The sequence below is a fragment of the Oryx dammah genome, unplaced genomic scaffold (genome assembly GCF_014754425.2).
Source record: "Oryx dammah isolate SB20612 unplaced genomic scaffold, SCBI_Odam_1.1 HiC_scaffold_24, whole genome shotgun sequence".
NCBI classification, from domain to species: domain Eukaryota; kingdom Metazoa; phylum Chordata; class Mammalia; order Artiodactyla; family Bovidae; genus Oryx; species Oryx dammah.
In genome coordinates, this window is record NW_024070208.1 from 75,136,007 (window position 1) to 75,154,069 (window position 18,063).

The 18,063-nt window shown below is 38.2% G+C and overlaps 1 protein-coding gene across 1 annotated transcript in view; it reads left to right on the forward strand.

Moving 5' to 3' along the window:
* The window catches only part of PCCA (propionyl-CoA carboxylase subunit alpha), a 381,462-nt gene that overhangs the window by 60,477 nt on the left and 302,922 nt on the right, over positions 1-18,063 (forward strand). The window contains exons 5-6 of the mRNA XM_040267408.1: positions 1,693-1,806; positions 3,896-3,949. Of these exons, the coding sequence (XP_040123342.1) occupies positions 1,693-1,806; positions 3,896-3,949 (168 nt within the window). The remainder of the gene's footprint in view (positions 1-1,692; positions 1,807-3,895; positions 3,950-18,063) is intronic.

Consider the following 18,063-nt stretch of genomic DNA (forward strand, 5'->3'; position numbering starts at 1 on the left):
TTATGATCTGGCAAAGGAGAGTGTATAAATTTTAACAGACGTAATCTGTAAAGCAGTCAAAATGACATTACTGGGCAGGAGGCGATGAAAGGTTAAATTTTGTATCAGGTGCTGTAGAAGCTCAGATCGCGGGAGATTGATCTGAAGACTCGGGTAGAAGGGAAGCTTGAGACACTGAGTGGCACCTGGAGGGAGATGAAGGCATAGAATAAGTGTGGATTTACCTTTAAAACCATCCCCGCCTGAGTTAGGCATTCTTTCTAAAGGATCGTTCAGTGTTCAGTTTCTTTCTTATAGAGAAAACCCACAACCACAACTACAGCAACAAAACTGCTGTTAATAGGGACTGACCTGGGCAGAAGGCAGTAGAAAAGCGGACATTCTGGTCTGAGGGGAGAAGAGCAAGTTGAAGTTGGGAATAAGCAAGGCACACAGGAGAGCCTTGCTTTCAGTTTGGGAATCTTTAGGATTCTTTTGCGAGCCCGGCTGCCTTTCCTCGGATATTATTAAAGAAACTGAACTGTGTAGATTTGAATATTTGATGTTAAGATACCGATCTGTAAATCCCTTGAGTGGTATTTTTAACCTTTCAATACACCATACAGTTTTTTGCATAGTTTGAAAATATTTAATTGAATTGATAAAGAGAACTCTGAACTTTCTTAAAGATGACTTGGGTGGGTTTTTTTTTTTTTTTTAATCTCATTTAAAACCAAGTGCTTCTTTAAAAACTACTTTACAGCTGGGGAATATAACTTAGCAATACCCAAATTTATTTTCCACCTTTGGCTTTTTGGAAGAGGGTCATACATGCCCAGGTATATGGATGTGTTCCAGTTTTTAATGTCTGCCTTGTAAAATAAATTTAAACAGAGTTCCTTAACCTGGAAAACTGCTAGGAAAAGCCATTTCAAAAACATTACAAATCCCTTTCATCATTTTAAAAGAATAGATTGCTTTCAGAAATAAGTAACTTACTCTACTCTGTATTGAATGCCTTGTGTTTCTTAAGCAAAAATAGGTTTGAAACACTGTGGAGGAAATAGTCTTAAAAATGGAGCACATATTCGTAAGTTTAGAGTTGATTTAGAACTTAATGCATGTATCGGTTCTTTTAGGAAGAAAGGTTAAAATGGATGAGGATCGAATGTGAGACCGTTTAAACGATTCTCAAGGTTTTCTGGCGCATGTGTGGTGGTATTGAACTCTTTAGTCCTGAGCTTCAGTTTGTGCCTGGTGCTGACCTAATGCTGTGCAGGAACACTCACCCCATCCCTTCACTTAGTTTCTCTAATTATCTCCACTTCCTGGGGAGTTTGCTTAGAACTGGGCAGGAGTGCTTGTTATTAGTATATTAGGCTACCCTGGCTACATGTAACAGGGTAGTTTTTGATACAAGATTTATGTAGAGATGAACTGAATGTTTACAGGAGGCTAAAATTGTTTGCTGTGATTTTACCTAATCAAATTGGTGTGGAAATTATCGGGTTAGACAGTGAGGTGGGCTTGTAATAAATGAAATCTTGGTTAATGTAGCCCTGAGCTTATTTGCCACACTGTAGCTTCCTAGTGCATATTGAGAGAGAGATCTGAGGACAGCGATGCCCTCAGGTCCGCCGTTCTGGGTATGCTTGCAGATGCAGGGAGTTCTCTTTGCTGGGAGGCCCTGTTAACGCAGAGATTTCTCTTCAGGTTCACGTGAAGATGGCGGACGAGGCTGTCTGCGTTGGCCCAGCGCCCACCAGTAAGAGCTACCTCAACATGGACGCCATCATGGACGCCGTCAGGAACACCAGGGCCCAAGCTGTGAGTCCGAATGACTCAGTTCTGCTGAGCTGTTTCATATGTAGTGAGCGCAACACTAGAGTTTGTATTTAAAAAAAAAAAAGGAAAAGAATGATCGAAAGTGCTGTTGCGGTTCATGTCACATGAGTGAAATGTGGCCGAATCCGCTACTGGGAGTCAGAGGCTTCCTGGCATCTGGCAGGGCTGGTCTCTGATCTCGCAGGTGGCTGTTGGGTTCAGCTTTCACACCAGGGAGCAGTTTCAGTTCATTTCCAAATTTGCTAGGAGAAGGAAAAAAAAAAAAAAGAAATCCCAATTAGTTTTGAGTATTAACCCTTTCAGTGTGATAATAGTATTAAAAAAAATGTTTTATAAATAAGATCCAAAAGACTCTGTCTTAAATTCTGTTTTAATCATTCAGAAATTATCTGTGCCTCCTTATCCTTCCAGAAATAAAATTGCAGTTGGTAATTATTTGGGTTTTTTTTTTGTCAGTGGAATGTACATGATTTACATGGAGAAACTGGCAATTCTCTCCATCCCCAATTCCGTATGAATGGAGTGGAATCCAAGGAAAAAAATAGTTTCTGATTGGCCATAGTGTTTTATTAATATTGTTGCTGTGTGTATGTATGTGTGTTTATCAGAGAACTAATTACATATAATGTTGAAAACCTCTGCAGAGTTATTTGAAATTGGATAGAAGCAGCCAGTACCAGCAATTAGCCTGGAGTGTTCCAATTAGTGGGCACATTTCTTTTGGAAAAAAAAAAACAACTTTTACTAAGATGCCTGTTTGAAGAAAAAACTGAATTCATGAGCCCCTATTATAGATGTTATAATTTATTAGCAGAGTTAGTGAAGGTAAAACTCTGCTAACCTATAAAGATAAAACTCTGTTAACTCTATAGTAAAACTGTAGATTGCCAGAATACAATCTTTAGTTAAATGTTTATATAAAATGAAATTGTTGGAGTGAAACTCCTCTCATATGGTGTAGTAGTGTAAATTACTCTGGACCATGTTCATAAAGCTTAGTTTAACATTTAAAGATCTCAGATGTGAAGATACTTATGTGGCAGCCTGGATAGGAGGGGAGTTTGGGGGAGAGTGGATACGTGTATATGTATGGCTGAATCTCTTTGCTGTCCACCTGAAACTATAACAGCATTATTAATTGCCTATGCTCCAAAATAAAATAAAAAGTTGAAAAAATAGGTTAAACTTTAAAATTGAGGGGAAAAAGATCCTATCTTTTTATACCAAGTTGATCATGTAGTTGCAGAGAAAAAAACATTCAGGTAAAAAAAGAAATTTCAAATGCATAGATACTTCTAGATTAGATTATGATATTGGCTCCCTTAGTTTGACATGTAGCAGAATTATTTTCCTAGAAATATGTTTAATACTAATAATAGGGTGGCTAAATTTACATTTGGGCAAATTTACTTGGTTAGAACAGGATGGTAGAATTTAAGTTGTTGCAGTGTGGCTTGTGAGAGAGGAGAGCATGGAGTGGTTGTGATGGGCTGAGTGGAATGAGGCGGGGAAAGGGGGCAAATATTAGAAGAAAAATCCAGAGTATGGTGAAAAAGTAAAGCCAAACGATGTCAGTTAGGTTTGAGGAAAACTGATCATTGGGTAGTGGCTGAGTATGTTCATATTACCAGGAATAAAAATACATTCATTGGCTTAGTAGCCAGGGTGTTAGAAAGTAGCAGTTTTTCTGGTACTGTAAAGGAAGTGGAGTTGAGTTTCTCGTCCATCTTGTGAAAGGTTTCCTTTAACATAACTGACCCACCATGCTTATGACCAAAGTTGGTCTCAGGAAAAGTGGGGGAGTTTGGGTGGGGTTGACTAGCATAGCCAAGTGCAAGTGGGTAGTAAAGTGTGTATGTAGCCGGCCCTGACTGTGGCTAGGTCAGAAGCAGCATGCTGCCAGTGATTTCTTGGCATTTGGGTTTGAACTGAGTTAGAGATATTCAGGATGTTAGAGAGGTCAGTAACCTTACTCGAGAGCCCTTGAACAATAAATGCATTAACGTTCTCTTTATTATAAAGGTTTTGCAAATCGATAAAACTGAAAGTACTTTTTGTTTTCATTTCTAAGGTACATCCAGGTTATGGATTTCTCTCAGAAAACAAAGAATTTGCCAAACGTTTGGTAAGTTTGTAGTTAATGAGAAACTGTTAGCTTATAATTCATAAAGCAGTGTGATGGTGTTGCTTTTGTAAATGTGGGTAGTGATGAGTTATAGACTTTTAATTGACCCCAAAACGATTCTTTGAAAATAGTTTGGGAAAAGTGAAGACTTATTCTCTAATCTTAAGTCTTGATTTGAAGAGTAAAAATAGAAAAGTTGTAAAATCATCATTACACATAATGAATGAGACCTAGTTTTTTACACATTGTGTGGACTTTGACTTTTAAAATTAAATATTTCAGACTTTAGCTAAATATGTCAGGAGTCCAGTGATTTATTAATTATTGTACCATAAGCAGGAATGTGAAGCCAGAGTATTATTCTGGTATTTGTCCCTTTGCCTATTATGACATTTACTATTAAATCTTTCTACTGCTTCTTTATTGTGGGAAAAGTTGTTTTTTTTTTTTTATTTTATGCTCTGAGTACCCTGCTGATACCATTATCCTGACTACGCATGTGAACCTATATTTGCTATTAAACGGATTTTCCAAGTGTATTTACATCTACATTCAAGATGGTACTGAAACCTTAGTTTTTGGGTCCTAAAGTATGACATTGAATAATGCTTCAAGAAACTCCTTAGATCAGTTAGGTATTAAGTTAATATTTTAGTACATTATATTTTGTTTCTGCAATATGCTTGTATTTTGTTCTTCTGTTGATTCAAAATGACTTTTGAATGCAATTACCATTTTGAAGATGTTGTTGTTGTTCAGTCACTAAGTCATATCTGACTCTGTGACCCCATGAACTACAGCATGCCGGGCTCCCCTCTCCTTCCCTATCTCCTGGAGTTTGCTCAAATTCATGTCCATTGAGTCAGTAATGCTATCTAACCATCTTGTCTTCTGCCGCTCCCTTCTCCTTTGCCTTCAGTCTTTCCCAGCATCAGGGTCTTTTCCAGTGAGTTGGCTCTTCGCCATCAGGTGGCCAGAATATTGGAGCATCAGCTTCAGCATCAGTCCTTCCAATGAATAGTCAGGGTCAGTTTCCTTTAGGAGGGACTGGTTTGATCACCTTGCAGTGCAAGGGCCTCTCAAGAGTCTTCTCCAGCACCACAATCCAAAAGCATCGATTCTTTAGCAGTCAGTCTTCTTTATGGTCCAGCTCTCACATGTCTACATGGTGACTGGAAAAACCATAGCATTGACTATTTTCACTTAAAATTCATAAATTTAATTTGGACAAATCTAAAGATCATAGAGTTCCAGCTCAGAATGATCTGTTTCAACCAATTTACTTTATAGATTAAAAACTAAGGCCTAAAGAAGTTGTGACTTGAGCTCACAAAGATGGCTAGTAGTAAGAAATATCTGGAGAGGGCACATGAGGTATAGGTATCTGAGGGTCCAGATCTCCCAGGTTTTGTGCAGTATATCCACATTTTCCTGTTTATCACCTTTTTATTATCTTGTTTGAATTTTTGGCTGAGGTTCTGTCATTATGTAAGAAAATGATTCGAATATATTTTAAATGTATTTGTATGATATGACATATTTAAGTTTGTATGAATGAGGAGTCTCTAAACTATGGTCCACAGGCCAACTGCAGCTGCGGTCTGTTTTTGTATTATAAATTAAGTTTTATAGTCACACAGCCTCACAGCGATAACAGGTGAGTTGTCTGTGGCTGCTTCTGCTTTAGAACAACAGGGTTGCAGAGCTGTAGTAAAGACTGAATGGCCTGCAAATAAATATTTACGATATGGCCCTTCATAGAAGAAGTTTGCCAGCTCCTAGTACAGAGGAGTATCTAAGTCTGGGAGAAGTGAAATGCTAATATGTTCATTCATGCATTTATGCATTCATTAAAAAGGATTAGTTGATATCTTATGTTCAAGGCATTTAAGAACGATATAAAATTGCATCAGGTGTGTGTCCTGCTCATGAGTAGCTCACAGTCATGTTGTGAAAAATACATCAGGTACCCACATGACTTCAGGGAGGAAGTGTTATGAAGAAGTTCAGACTCTCTGTTAATGAGGATAAGATTGTGCCGTTGGGCGTTTCATGTTAGAGAAAAGAGGATAGAATGTGTGACTACCCTCCTTTCTCATTTATTTTTCTATTTTTATCTGCTCCATTTTCCTTTATCGATGCTATGTCTCAGCCAAGCCAGACTGAGCGCTGTTCCCAAATGTGGCTGGCTCTCCCTGTCCCATCCTTCTTATCACTGTCCTCAGTGTTCCCACCTGTCCCCTCGCTCCACATTTCCAACTACCATCTTTCTTTGAAGGCACAGTTCATGTTACCTCTACCAGAATAGTTTTCCATGTCCCTCTGGTGAGAACTAATCTCTTTCCTTTGTCTTCTAGAGCATTAACATTTTTTTTTTTTAATTTCTTACTTGGTATACCACCTTCCCTATTATATTAAAATTGTTTCTGTATTTCAGTCTCTTAAAATAAGAAATTTGGTCTTCCCATTCTTTGATTCTCTTTTGTTTTATCACCTAATGATTTCTGTGTAGTAAGTTCATTGAATGTTATGGAAAGATTCAGGAAATATTATTAGATGAAGAATCATAGAATAACCTGCAAGAAAACTTTCCTCCTGTGACAGAAGGGATGGTTTTGTAATGGGAATGTGGTATTGCCGTGTGTTTTTATTCACCATGAAAACATATAGTGATGATAACTAATCTTCTCTTTTTGTACATCATGGCAAGTTTCTTACTTGGGATATAATTTTCCTAGCATTAAAACTTTTCCCATTGAAGTGTGCCATTTAAATTATTTCTTTTGAAATGTCTGGCTATAGCTGCCAAATTCTGTAAAACTAGCAGAATGACATAAAATTGCTTACTGATTTTGTTAGTCATATCAACATTGTGTGGTTAGTGATTAGCCATTGAAATCTAATAGTTATTATCTCAAATTGGGTGTATTAGAATCTGTTTTCCAAGATAGTGGTGATAGACTACTGTGTTGGTGACAACCTTTGGCAAAAAAGATGAGCAGAACACGGAAAAGAAATTTTTAAGTTTAATTACTGTGGAGTTCCTTTTACTGTAATAGTGTGACTTATGTTTGAAATTTAATCAAATGTGGAAAGCACCCCCCCATTAACTTCTGGTTTTGTATTTGTTTTATTACTATTCAAAATCAGCATAATATTTACTTTGTTGATAGAAAAGATATTTGTTCTTTATCATCTTATACATTGTTTTTAGTTTACAGCTTTGAATAAAATGATTTCTTATTTTTTTTTCTGATTTATGCAAGTTTTTTTTTTTTGCCTTAGAAAGTACCGTGAATCAAATGTCAAAGGCATTCTAAACTTACATATTTTTTACAAGGCTAAGTATTCTTTGTGCTTAACTTACATGAAGTGAGATCAGATTATAGAGTATCCCTACTGCATATAATTTAAACAAAATCTTGTTTCAACCCCTGGAAAGAGTGGTTTAAAGATTAAATGAGATTTAAAGAGATTTCCTGGGGCTTCCCAGGTGGCTCAGTTGGTAAAGAATCTGCCTGCCAGTGCAAGAGATGCAGGTTCAATCCCTGGGTAGGGAAGATCCCCTGGAGAAGGAAGTGGTAACCCACTCCAGTATTTTTGCCTGGGAAATCCCATGGACAGAGGAGCCTGGCAGGCTACAGACCATGAGGTTGCAAAAAGTCAGACCGAGTGACTGAGCACGCATTGAAAAGATTTCCTAGTATTCTGTTATCTTTCTGTTTTTTATATATGTATATTTTCATGTTATCATATCATATTTTAATGCAGCACAGCATTATAAGTTGCAGTAGTTACCTTTATAAGAAATTCATGTTAGATTTGATAATTTGTGTCTCATGTATGGGTCTTAACCATGTATTTAAAAGATAAGTGTATATATGCATATATAGAGATAGTGTATTCTATCCACAATGCTCAGCATTGAGGGTGGAGAGAGGAGCTGTGGGAAGCAGTTGAGGTATGATGATTGTATTTTTTGTCTCTCTTTGTTGGAGACTTTTTAGTAAGATAAAGAGTATAACTTTCAAAAACAATAGTGAGATGGATTTTTTAAATCCATTGAATTAACCAAACATTTAAAAAATAGCTATAGTATCCAGTGCAGGCAGTTGAGCAGGAAGCGTCTTCTTGTTCACGGGAGTGTAAATTTTTTCAGCCCCCTTTTTTCTTTTTGTTCCAGAAATTTGCTAGGATTACCAAAATTTAAAGCTTATATATTCTTTGACTCATGATTCCACTCTTAAGAATTTCATCTACGAAGATATACTTTAAAAATGTTCATTGTAAGGTTGTTCATAGTAGCAAATTTTGGAAATAGCTCAAATTTTTTTCCTTTAAACTGAAGAAAATGACATCTACCCTGTAGAGTTGTTGTAAAGGTTAGAAACCACGTGTATAACGAACTTAGCACAAAGTCTGGCATTACCAGGCAGATCACCTTATCATATAGGTGTTAGTAATTATTACTTTAGTCAATAGAGAAAGCTATTGAAGAGTTTTCTTTTCTTTTTTTTTTTTTTGAGAATGAGATAGTTAATATTAGCATTTTTTGGGAAATCTGATATTATTTTCATGTGTGTTTTGTGAGTTTAGGTGTTTTTCCTGTTGAGATTAATAATCTGATATTATATTCCTGTACACACATGCATGATTCTGTAGTCTGCAAAATACTTTCACCTTGACCTGTATGATTTCATTTAATTCCTGCAACCATTTAACAAAAAGAAATCTGAGACTCAGATGCAGTGATAGGCCAGCAATTACACGCTATTGGTAAGGAACAGAATCAGGACTTGACCTCAGTGGGATGAGCATAAGTACATAGAGCTTAAAAAACCCTGTACCATGAGTTGCTTAGTTGAAAAGCGTCAGAAGCCAAACACAGAAGACCAAATACCTGTAGGGAATTTAGCCAGAACACACAGAAATCTGTTCCCCCAGTTTATAATAACAGAGGTAGCACACGATCAGCTTGTGTAGATAAAAATTTGAAGAAACCCTTTTGCAAGGTCATAGGTCTTCAGTTGCAAGATTGTAATCCACAGTGTGTAGGAATTGTGAAGTGTGTATTAAGTACTTGGCAACTGATACTAAAATTATAAAGTTAGCAAGTTAGCCAGTGACTTTGTTTAACAATATTTTTGTTCTTAAAATATTAAGAGTGCATTTAAAATAATCCATTTTATGCCCTGTTCACTCATATTTGAAAAAAAAAAATAAATTTTTTTTTGAGTAGGAAAAAAAAAAGCAAAGACCTTGCAAGCCCAAAGTGGTTTTATAACTCTTATTTTATCTACATAGGTTATGATCTGTGTAGCTCATGGAAGTATGTTTTGTGTGTGACTTAATTATGTATGTCATGGCTTAAAAAGGTTAATACTACACTATATTTTATAGACATCTAATTTTAACTACATAACTGCTCTTAACATTATTAGAAATTTCCATTTTGGACACAGGTCTATGATTTTATTATACTAAAATAAAAAAGTTTTGAGAATGTAATGTCTTAAGAAACTTAAGTCACATGTATACATTGAAAAAGAAGGTTTCTTCTATCTGTGACTGTCTGACCCCAGCCCTTAGTTTAAATCCGTAGTGCCTACTGCTGCTACCAAATGTGTATTCTTCTAGAGTGCATACATGCATTTGTGTTAGCCTGCTAGAATTTGCTTATAAATTTGTTATATAGTGCACTCATATTTGCTGAAGTAAGATTTTGTTTGTTTTTAAGAGGAAAAGTGGGGCTCCCCAGGTGGCTCAGTGGTTAAGAATCCACCTGCCAATGCAGGTGCTATCCCTGGGTTGGGAAGATACCCTACAGCAGGGCATGGCTACCTAATCCAGTGTTCTTACCTGGGGAATCCCATGGACAGAGGAGCCTGGCGGGCTGCAGTCCAGGGGGGTTCCAGAGTCAGACTCGACTGAGCCAGTAAACTAACAAGAAAAGAAGTGGTACAGAAATTTTCTTCCCTTCCCCTAGACGTTTAGAAATAGATGTGGAACACCTACATTGCAACATTCCTATGTAATCTTTCTGACAGTGTGTGGTATCTTATGATTTATATCAAAGAGAACAATCTCAGAATAAGCGCCTTGCCCAATGTCACATAGCCTGAAAATGAGAGCATCAGTTCAGTTCAGTTCAGTTGCTCAGTCATGTCCGACTCTTTGTGACCCCATGAATCGCAGCACACCAGGCCTCCCTGTCCATCACCAACTCCCGGAGTTCACTCAGACTCACGTCCATCGAGTCTGTGATGCCATCCAGCCATCTCATCCTCTGTCGTCCCCTTCTCCTCCTGCCCCCAATCCCTCCCAGCATCAGAGTCTTTTCCAATGAATCAACTCTTCGCATGAGGTGGCCAAAGTACTGGAGTTTCAGCTTTAGCATCATTCCTTCCAAAGAAATCCCAGGGTTGATCTCCTTCAGAATGGACTGGTTGGATCTCCTTGCAGTCCAAGGGACTCTCAAGGGTCTTCTCCAATACCACAGTTCAAAAGCATCAATTCTTCAGCGCTCAGCCTTCTTCACAGTCCAACTCTCACATCCATACATGACCACAGGAAAAACCATAGCCTAAAAATGAGAGCATAGTATCTTACAAAAGTCTTTGTTAATCCCAGTCTCAGTAAATGTTGTGAACTGCTTCTAAGATGAATTGGAACTAGATGGAATTGTTAGTGTTTTGTTTTGAATTGACTGCTTTGGCTGGCACCTATTTTAACTGTTGGTGGAAACTGTTTCTCTTTTGACTCCCTGTCCCCCCTCTAATTGGTGTACCATTGTTAAGGTCTAAAATCAGAATATTTCTTTTGGTTTTCTGGTCTCCTGAGCTAGGATGCCAATGAAAGTAACTCTTGGCTTGAATTTGGTGTTACAAGTAAAGTGAATTGGGAGAAACTACAGAATAGTCACGGATGTCCACGTCCTCTCAGGGATCTTCTGTTGAATTAACAGTGTCTTCCTGAATTTAGAGGAGAGATCTGGTGACTGTCCTTTATAACGGACTGTGTGTGGGACGTTTGAGGACATGGTAGAGAATGCGCTGGCTTAGAATTCAGCTTCGGAAAGATGATACAGCCTAGAAATGCTCTAAATCGGATGCCTGAGAAGGAGAAATCTTCTGTTTTTAGGGAGTCTTTAGGGCAGATTCGTTTAGAGTTGTGGGGCTTGGGGGTGATTTCAGTAGGAAGGTTTCTTCCTCCCTTTGGCTTGAGATTAAAACAGTTGGAATTTTATATTCACACTTTCCTCCACCCTCTCCTTTCTGTCTGCTTGCTTGCTGGTATTACCACCGTCTGGAGTCCGTGTTAAAGTTCTTACTCTGCCGGTTCGGAGCTCTGTGATCTTGGACAAGTTGCTCAGTGTTTGATTTGAAAGATTGATGTCCTGTGCTTTCTGTTGGCAGGGCTTGGTTTTCTCCATCTGACTCATGTCTCTTGTGGCCAGCGTGTAGTCACGCCATGCTTTTTCAATCCTTCTGATCATCTGTATTTTTTAATTGTAGTGTTTGGCCTTTTAAAGTTTTTGGTTTGCCTAAGTCTTATTTTTTTTAAAGACAGCTTTTTTTTGGAGAGATAATTTATATCATAACACTCACCCTTTTACAATGTAAAAACAAGTTATATAACTATTGCCACTATGTAATTTCTGTAGAATCTATTACCATTTAATAAATTACCATTATGACTGGGTTTATGTCTAACATTTTATAAAATTTTGTGATTGTCTCCTCTTTCTCCGTCTTTCCTGTCTTCTTTGGGTTATTTTATTTTCTGGATTTCCATTTTAAATTGTTCAGTGGTTTTCCTAGGGATTACAGTATACATCCTTACTTTATATGGTCTACTTAGACCTAGTACAGTATTATGCCATTTCATGTACAGTGTAGAAATTTTGCAGTCTCATAGTCCACTATTTCCTTCTTTCCATCTCCATTCTCTGTGTTGAGTTTTCATATGTGTTTCATCTGCATATGTTATAAACTCCATGGGAAAATGTCATAATTTTTCCTTTAAATGTTTTTTGAAGTGAGTTAAGACATTTCCTTCATTAATGACCCAAATAGCATTCATTCGCTTGAAATTAACACTGATTTTTATTTTTGTTCTTTTTGTTTTGGTTATGTAGATGAATTATTAAGTTCATTTTTATTATGTTTAAACGTGGTAAAATATACATACCATACACTTTGCCTTTTTGTCCAATTTGGTGGTATTAAGCATGCTTATTGGTGCACTGTGTAACTGTTACTAGCTTCATCTCCAGAATTTGTTCATCATCCAGAACTGAAACTCTCAACCCATTAAATAGTAGCATTCTGTTTCCCCTACCCCTCCTACTTTCTGTCTCTGAATTTAACTGCTCTGGGTAACTCTTAAGTGGAAAGAAAGAAAGAAAGTGAAGTCGCTCAGTCGTGTCCGACTCTTTGCGACCCCATGGACTGTAGCCTATCAGGCTTCTCTGTCCATGGGATTTTCCAGGCAAGAGTGCTGGAGTGGATTGCCATTTCCTTCTCCAGGGGATCTTCCCAACCCGGGAATTGAACCTGGGTCTCCCACATCGCAGGCAGACGCTTTTACCGTCTGAGCCACCAGGGAAGCTAAGTGGAATCATACAATACTTGTCCTTTTGTGACCGGCTTGCTTCACTTTAGCGTAATGTCTTTACTCCATCCATGTTGTAGAACGGGTCAGGATTTCTCTGCTTTTGACGGCTGAATAATAGTCTGCTGTATGGATATATACCACATTTTGTTTATCCATCATCTGTTGATTATCACCCAATTGGTACATGAGTAGAAGGTAGAAATTACCCTTCTTAGTTTTTTTTTTATCATTCAAGAAGCTTTCAGTACACGTTTGTTAACTATTCTTTAGATGAGAGAAGTTGCTGAATTAAAACTTGGAATTTTGAAACTAGAAAGGGTATTGTGAAGCCTCTCTGTGGTATACTGTTGTAATGCAGTTTTTAACATAGTAACTTTGTGATCTCTTTATTTTTATCCATTTATTTGTAACTCTTATACTTAAAATTTAGTGGAGAAGATTGTTGTTCTCATGAAGGTAATAGATTGAGGATTTTGTGGGACTAAATGAAGTAACATTAATTATCATGGTTACATATAGTTAATGATTCTTACTGCCCCACATACATTCTAAAATTAGGCTTTTCAGTGCATGCTTTCTAAAAAGGGGCAAAGAGGCAGAAATAATGAGATGATTCTGAGGCTTTGTTTTCTGACTGGACCTTATCTAAAGATACTGTTACAAAGTTTTTGAGGTGCCATACTGAAAACAGTGTGTGACATGCTAATTTGCCTAAGCAGAGAGTGTTCCTTTCTTGTGTGTGTACTTCCCAACATGCTTAGGGCATGTCTGCAAATGTGTGCACTTTCTTAGCTTTTTATTTAGCCCTTCACATAGGAGTTGGTTATTGAATGCAGTTTTTTAAGAGAAATAACCTTAATGACCCAAGTCAAATCCCTTATGATTATTCAGTGGAAGTGACAAATAGATTCAAGGGATTAGATCTGGTAGACAGAGTGTGGCTGAAAAACTATGGACGGAAGCTTGTAACATTGTCCAGGAGGTGGTGATCCAAACCTCACCAAGAAGAAATGCAGGAAGGCAAAGTGGTTGTCTGAAGAAGTCTTACAAATAGCTGAGAAAAGAGAAGCAAAAGACAAAGGAAAAAGAGAAAGATATACCCAACTGAATGCAGAGTTCCAGAGACTAGCAAGGAGAGATAAGAAAGACTGCTTAAGCGAACAATGCAAAGAAATAAAGGAAAACAGTAGAATGGGAAAGTCTAGAGATCTCTTCAAGAAAATTAGAGATACCAGGGGAACATTTCATGCAAAGATGGGCTCAATAAAGGACAGAAACGGTAAGGATCTAACAGAAGCAGAAGAGATTCAGAAGAGGGGGCAAGAATACATAGAAGAACTGGGCAAAATAGTGACTATGATGTTGTCACTCACCTCGAGCCAGACATCCTGGCGTGTTTAGTCAAGTGGGCCTTAGGAAGCATTACTAGGAACAAATTCCAGCTGAGCCATTGCAAATTCTAAAAGATAATGCTGTTAAAGTGCTTCACTCAATATATTAGTAAATTTGGAAAACTCAGGAGTGGACTGAGAAAAAGACTGGAAAAGGTCAGTTTTCATTCCAATCCCAAAGAAAGGCAATGCCAAAGAATGTTCAAACTACCATACAGTTGCACTCATTTCACATACTGCCAAAGTAATGATCAAAATCCTTCAAGTTAGGTTTCAGCAGTAGGTGAACTGAGAACTTCCAGATGTACAAGCTGGATTTAGAAAACACAGGAAGCAGAGATTTTGAATTGCCAGCATCCATTGGATTGTATTGTAGAAAAAGCAAGGGAATTCCAGAAAAACATTTGGTTCATTGATCACAACAAACTGTGGAAAATTCTTAGAGATAGTAATACCAGACCACCTTACCTGTCTTCTGGGAAATCTGTATGCAGCTTAAGAAGCAACAGTTAGAACCAGACATGGAACAATGGACTGATTCCAAATTGGGAAAGGAGTATGTCAAGGCTGTATATTGTCATCCTATTTATTTAACTTCTGTGCAGAGTACATCATGAGAAATGTCAAGTAGATGAGTCACACACTAGAATCAATTGCTGGGAGAACTATCAACAGCCTCAGATCTGCAGATGATACCACTCTAATGGTGGAAAGTGAAGAGGAACTAAAGAGCCTTTTGATGAAGGTGAAAGAGGAGAGTGAAAAAGCTGGCTTAAAACTGAACATTCAGAAGGCTGAGATCATGGTATCTGGTCCCATCACTTCATGACAAATAGATGGGAAAAAAGTGGAAATGGTGACAAATTTTATTTTCTTGGGCTCCAAAATCACTGCAGATGGTGACTGCAGCCATGAAATTGAAAGATGCTTGCTTTTAAATCAAAATATTTCCTTATAAGTACAGTGGCTGAGAAATGTAACACATAATTTTTTCTAATGATATGCTATTTCTCTGCTTGTGGTTCAGTTGCTAAGTCATGTCTGACTCCTTGAGATCCCATGGACTGCAGAACACAGTTTTCTTTTTAAAAGAAAAACTATGACAAACCTAGACAGTATAGTAAAAAGCAGAGACATTACTTTGCCAGCAAAAGTCTGTCTAGTCAAAGCTATGGTTTTTCCAGTAGTCATGTATGGGTGTGAAAATTGGACCATAAAGAAGGCTGAGTGCTGAAGAACTGATGCTTTTGAACTGTGGTGTTGGAGAAGACTCTTGAGAGTCCCTTGGACAGCAAAGATATCAAACCAGTCAATCCTAAAGGAAATCAACCCTGAATATTCATTGAAAGGACTGATGCTGAAGCTCCAATACTTTGGCCACTTGATGCGAAGAGCTGCTGCTGCTGCTGCTAAGTTGCTTCAGTCGTTTCCGACTCTGTGTGACCCCATAGATGGCAGCCCACCAGGCTCCCCCGTCCCTGGGATTCTCCAGGCAAGAACAGTGGAGTGGGTTGCCATTTCCTTCTCCAGTGCATGAATGTGAAAAGAGAAAGTGAAGTCGCTCAGTCGTGTCTGACTCTCAGCAACCCCATGGAATGCAGCCCACTAGGCTCCTCCGCCCATGGGATTTTCCAGGCAAGAGTACTGGAGTGGGGTGTCATTGCCTTCTCCGTGATGCGAAGAGCTAACTCATTGGAAAAGACTCTAATGCTGGGAAAGATTGAGAACTTGAGGAGAAGAGGGGAATAGAGGATGGGATAGTTAGATAGCATCACTGACTCAGTGGACATGAGTTTGAGGAAACTCTGGGAGATAGTGGAGGACAGACCATCCTGGCGTTCTGCAGTCCATGGGATCTCAAGGAGTCAGACATGACTTAGCAACTGAACCACAAGCAGAGAAATAGCATATCATTAGAAAAAATTATGTGTTACATTTCTCAGCCACTGTACTTATAAGGAAATATTTTGATTAATATCGATGCCGTTGTTGATTACAATAGAAGAGTACAAGCAAAGCAACTGTGATCATGATGTGAATTGATAAGATTTCTACCTTTAGCAATTAAACTTTTTTGAATATGTATTGTGTGCCAGGCAGTATTCCAATCACTCTGTGTGTACTGACTCTTTTGCTTTCATAACAGCCCTACTGGTGGATAGTACTGTTTTCATAGGTGTAGGAGGCAAAAGCAAGGTGAATTTATGCAGATTGCTCAACTAGCTCTTAGTATCTGGGCAAGGATTCAAGCCTAGGCATCACCTACCCTCCTATCTTCAGGGCTATAGAAAAGATTATACAACTTGTTACAGAGCAAAACAAAACCTTTACAAGTTTTCAACTCTTTTCTTCTTTTCCTCACCCATCATTATGTTTTCCTTGCCAGACTATGTGTGCTCTCTCAGTTGTGTCCAACTTTGTGACCCCATGGACTGTAGCCCCCCAGGCTCTTCTGTCTGTGGGATTTCCCAGGCAATACTACTAGAGTGGGTTGCCATTTCCTTCTCCAGGGGATCTTCCTGACCCAGGAATGGAACCCGCATCTCCTGCCTTGGCGGGCAGATTCTTGACCACTGAGCCACCGGGAAACCATATAATTTAATAATTATGATTTTGTTAGGCCTGTTGATCTAAAGCTTATCTAAAGAGTTGTCCACAAAAGTTAAGCTTTTCTCCTGAAAGCTGGAAGTGAGGAAAAGAAGCAGTTAAAATAAGAAAAGCATATAGGAAAAAAAGAAATGGAAAGCAGTGGTTGTAGTTTGTAGTGGAGTCTGTGGTGTGGAGGTCCTGGTTGGGCCAATGTGTGGCAGCTACCTCAGCCACTGAGAACACCCATGTTGGCCGACTCTCTTTTCGGATGTCTTGGCCAGTTATTCTAGTGATTGGGGTATGTGGGTCTTAGCAGCTGTAACAAAATTTGGTAGAGGTTAAAAACAGCATTGAGGGTGAGGAAGCTACAGATACTGAAAGATAATCGAGGAATAAGAAGAGAGAAAATAATCCTTCTGAGTTGTCAAAAATAACCAATAATGCAGAAGTATATATCCTATAGAAGGTAGGCAATTGCTTGTGTCCTCTGAGGAAATCACCCAGACAAGTGTGTATTTTCTTCATGGAGAAGGAAAGTCAAAAGTTCCTGGATTCCTGATAGATAGGCAGTGTACCTGTGGTAAGAGATAGGTTTGTTAGATAGATCTCTGATAGGGGAGGAATGAAGACTTGGGTTCCTAGCAAAGTAATGAATCTCTTGTTTGGGGGATTGTTGTTCAGTCACTAAGTTGTGTCTGACTTTCTTCGATCCCATGGACTGCAGCAAGCCCTGCCTGTGCAACCTTTATTCACAACAGTGAATCCTCACTATTTCCGGAGTTTGCCCAAGTTTGTGTCCATTGAGTTATTATCAAATAGTATAACAGGTGGTTGCACATGCTTCTTCCCCACCCCCAAGCCGTATGTAGGCTGTGGTATCACTGTCTGAAGTTTAGATGAAGACACTGCATCTGAAATAAAATGATTTTCCTCGTGTTACACTAGTAGGTTGTCAGTTCTTTTGACTAAAGTTCATTGTGTTTTCAAGCCCTGAGGGTTCGAAAAAGCTGGAGTTTAACTGCATGCCATTATATGGAGAACTTAAATTTAACCAGAGTGAGTGAGGGAGTGAAGTCACTCAGTCGTGTCCGAGTCTTTGCGACCCCATGGACTATAGCCTACCAGGCTCCTCTGTCCATGGGATTCTCCAGGCAAGAGTACTGGAGTGGATTGCCATTCCCACAATGAAAAAATAAGCAGGTTTTTAATGTTGTAACAAATGATTATTTGTTATTAATCGTTTAAGGTCTTAAGAGTCTGCTGTGCTTTTAGGTTATCAAAGAAAGATAAAATTGTATTCAAATGTGTTAATATTGTGAGTGCTTACTTGTACTAGAGTATTCTTTGGAAAACTAACTCATAATAACTTAAAATGGTAAATTTAACTAACGATAGCCTTATTTTACTCATTCTTGTGCTACTTTTACTTTGAAATTTTCATAAAAAATTTATAAAGTTTATTTTAGTTATGAAAATTTTATTTTAAAAGTTAATAGATACTAGATGTCTGTTCACATT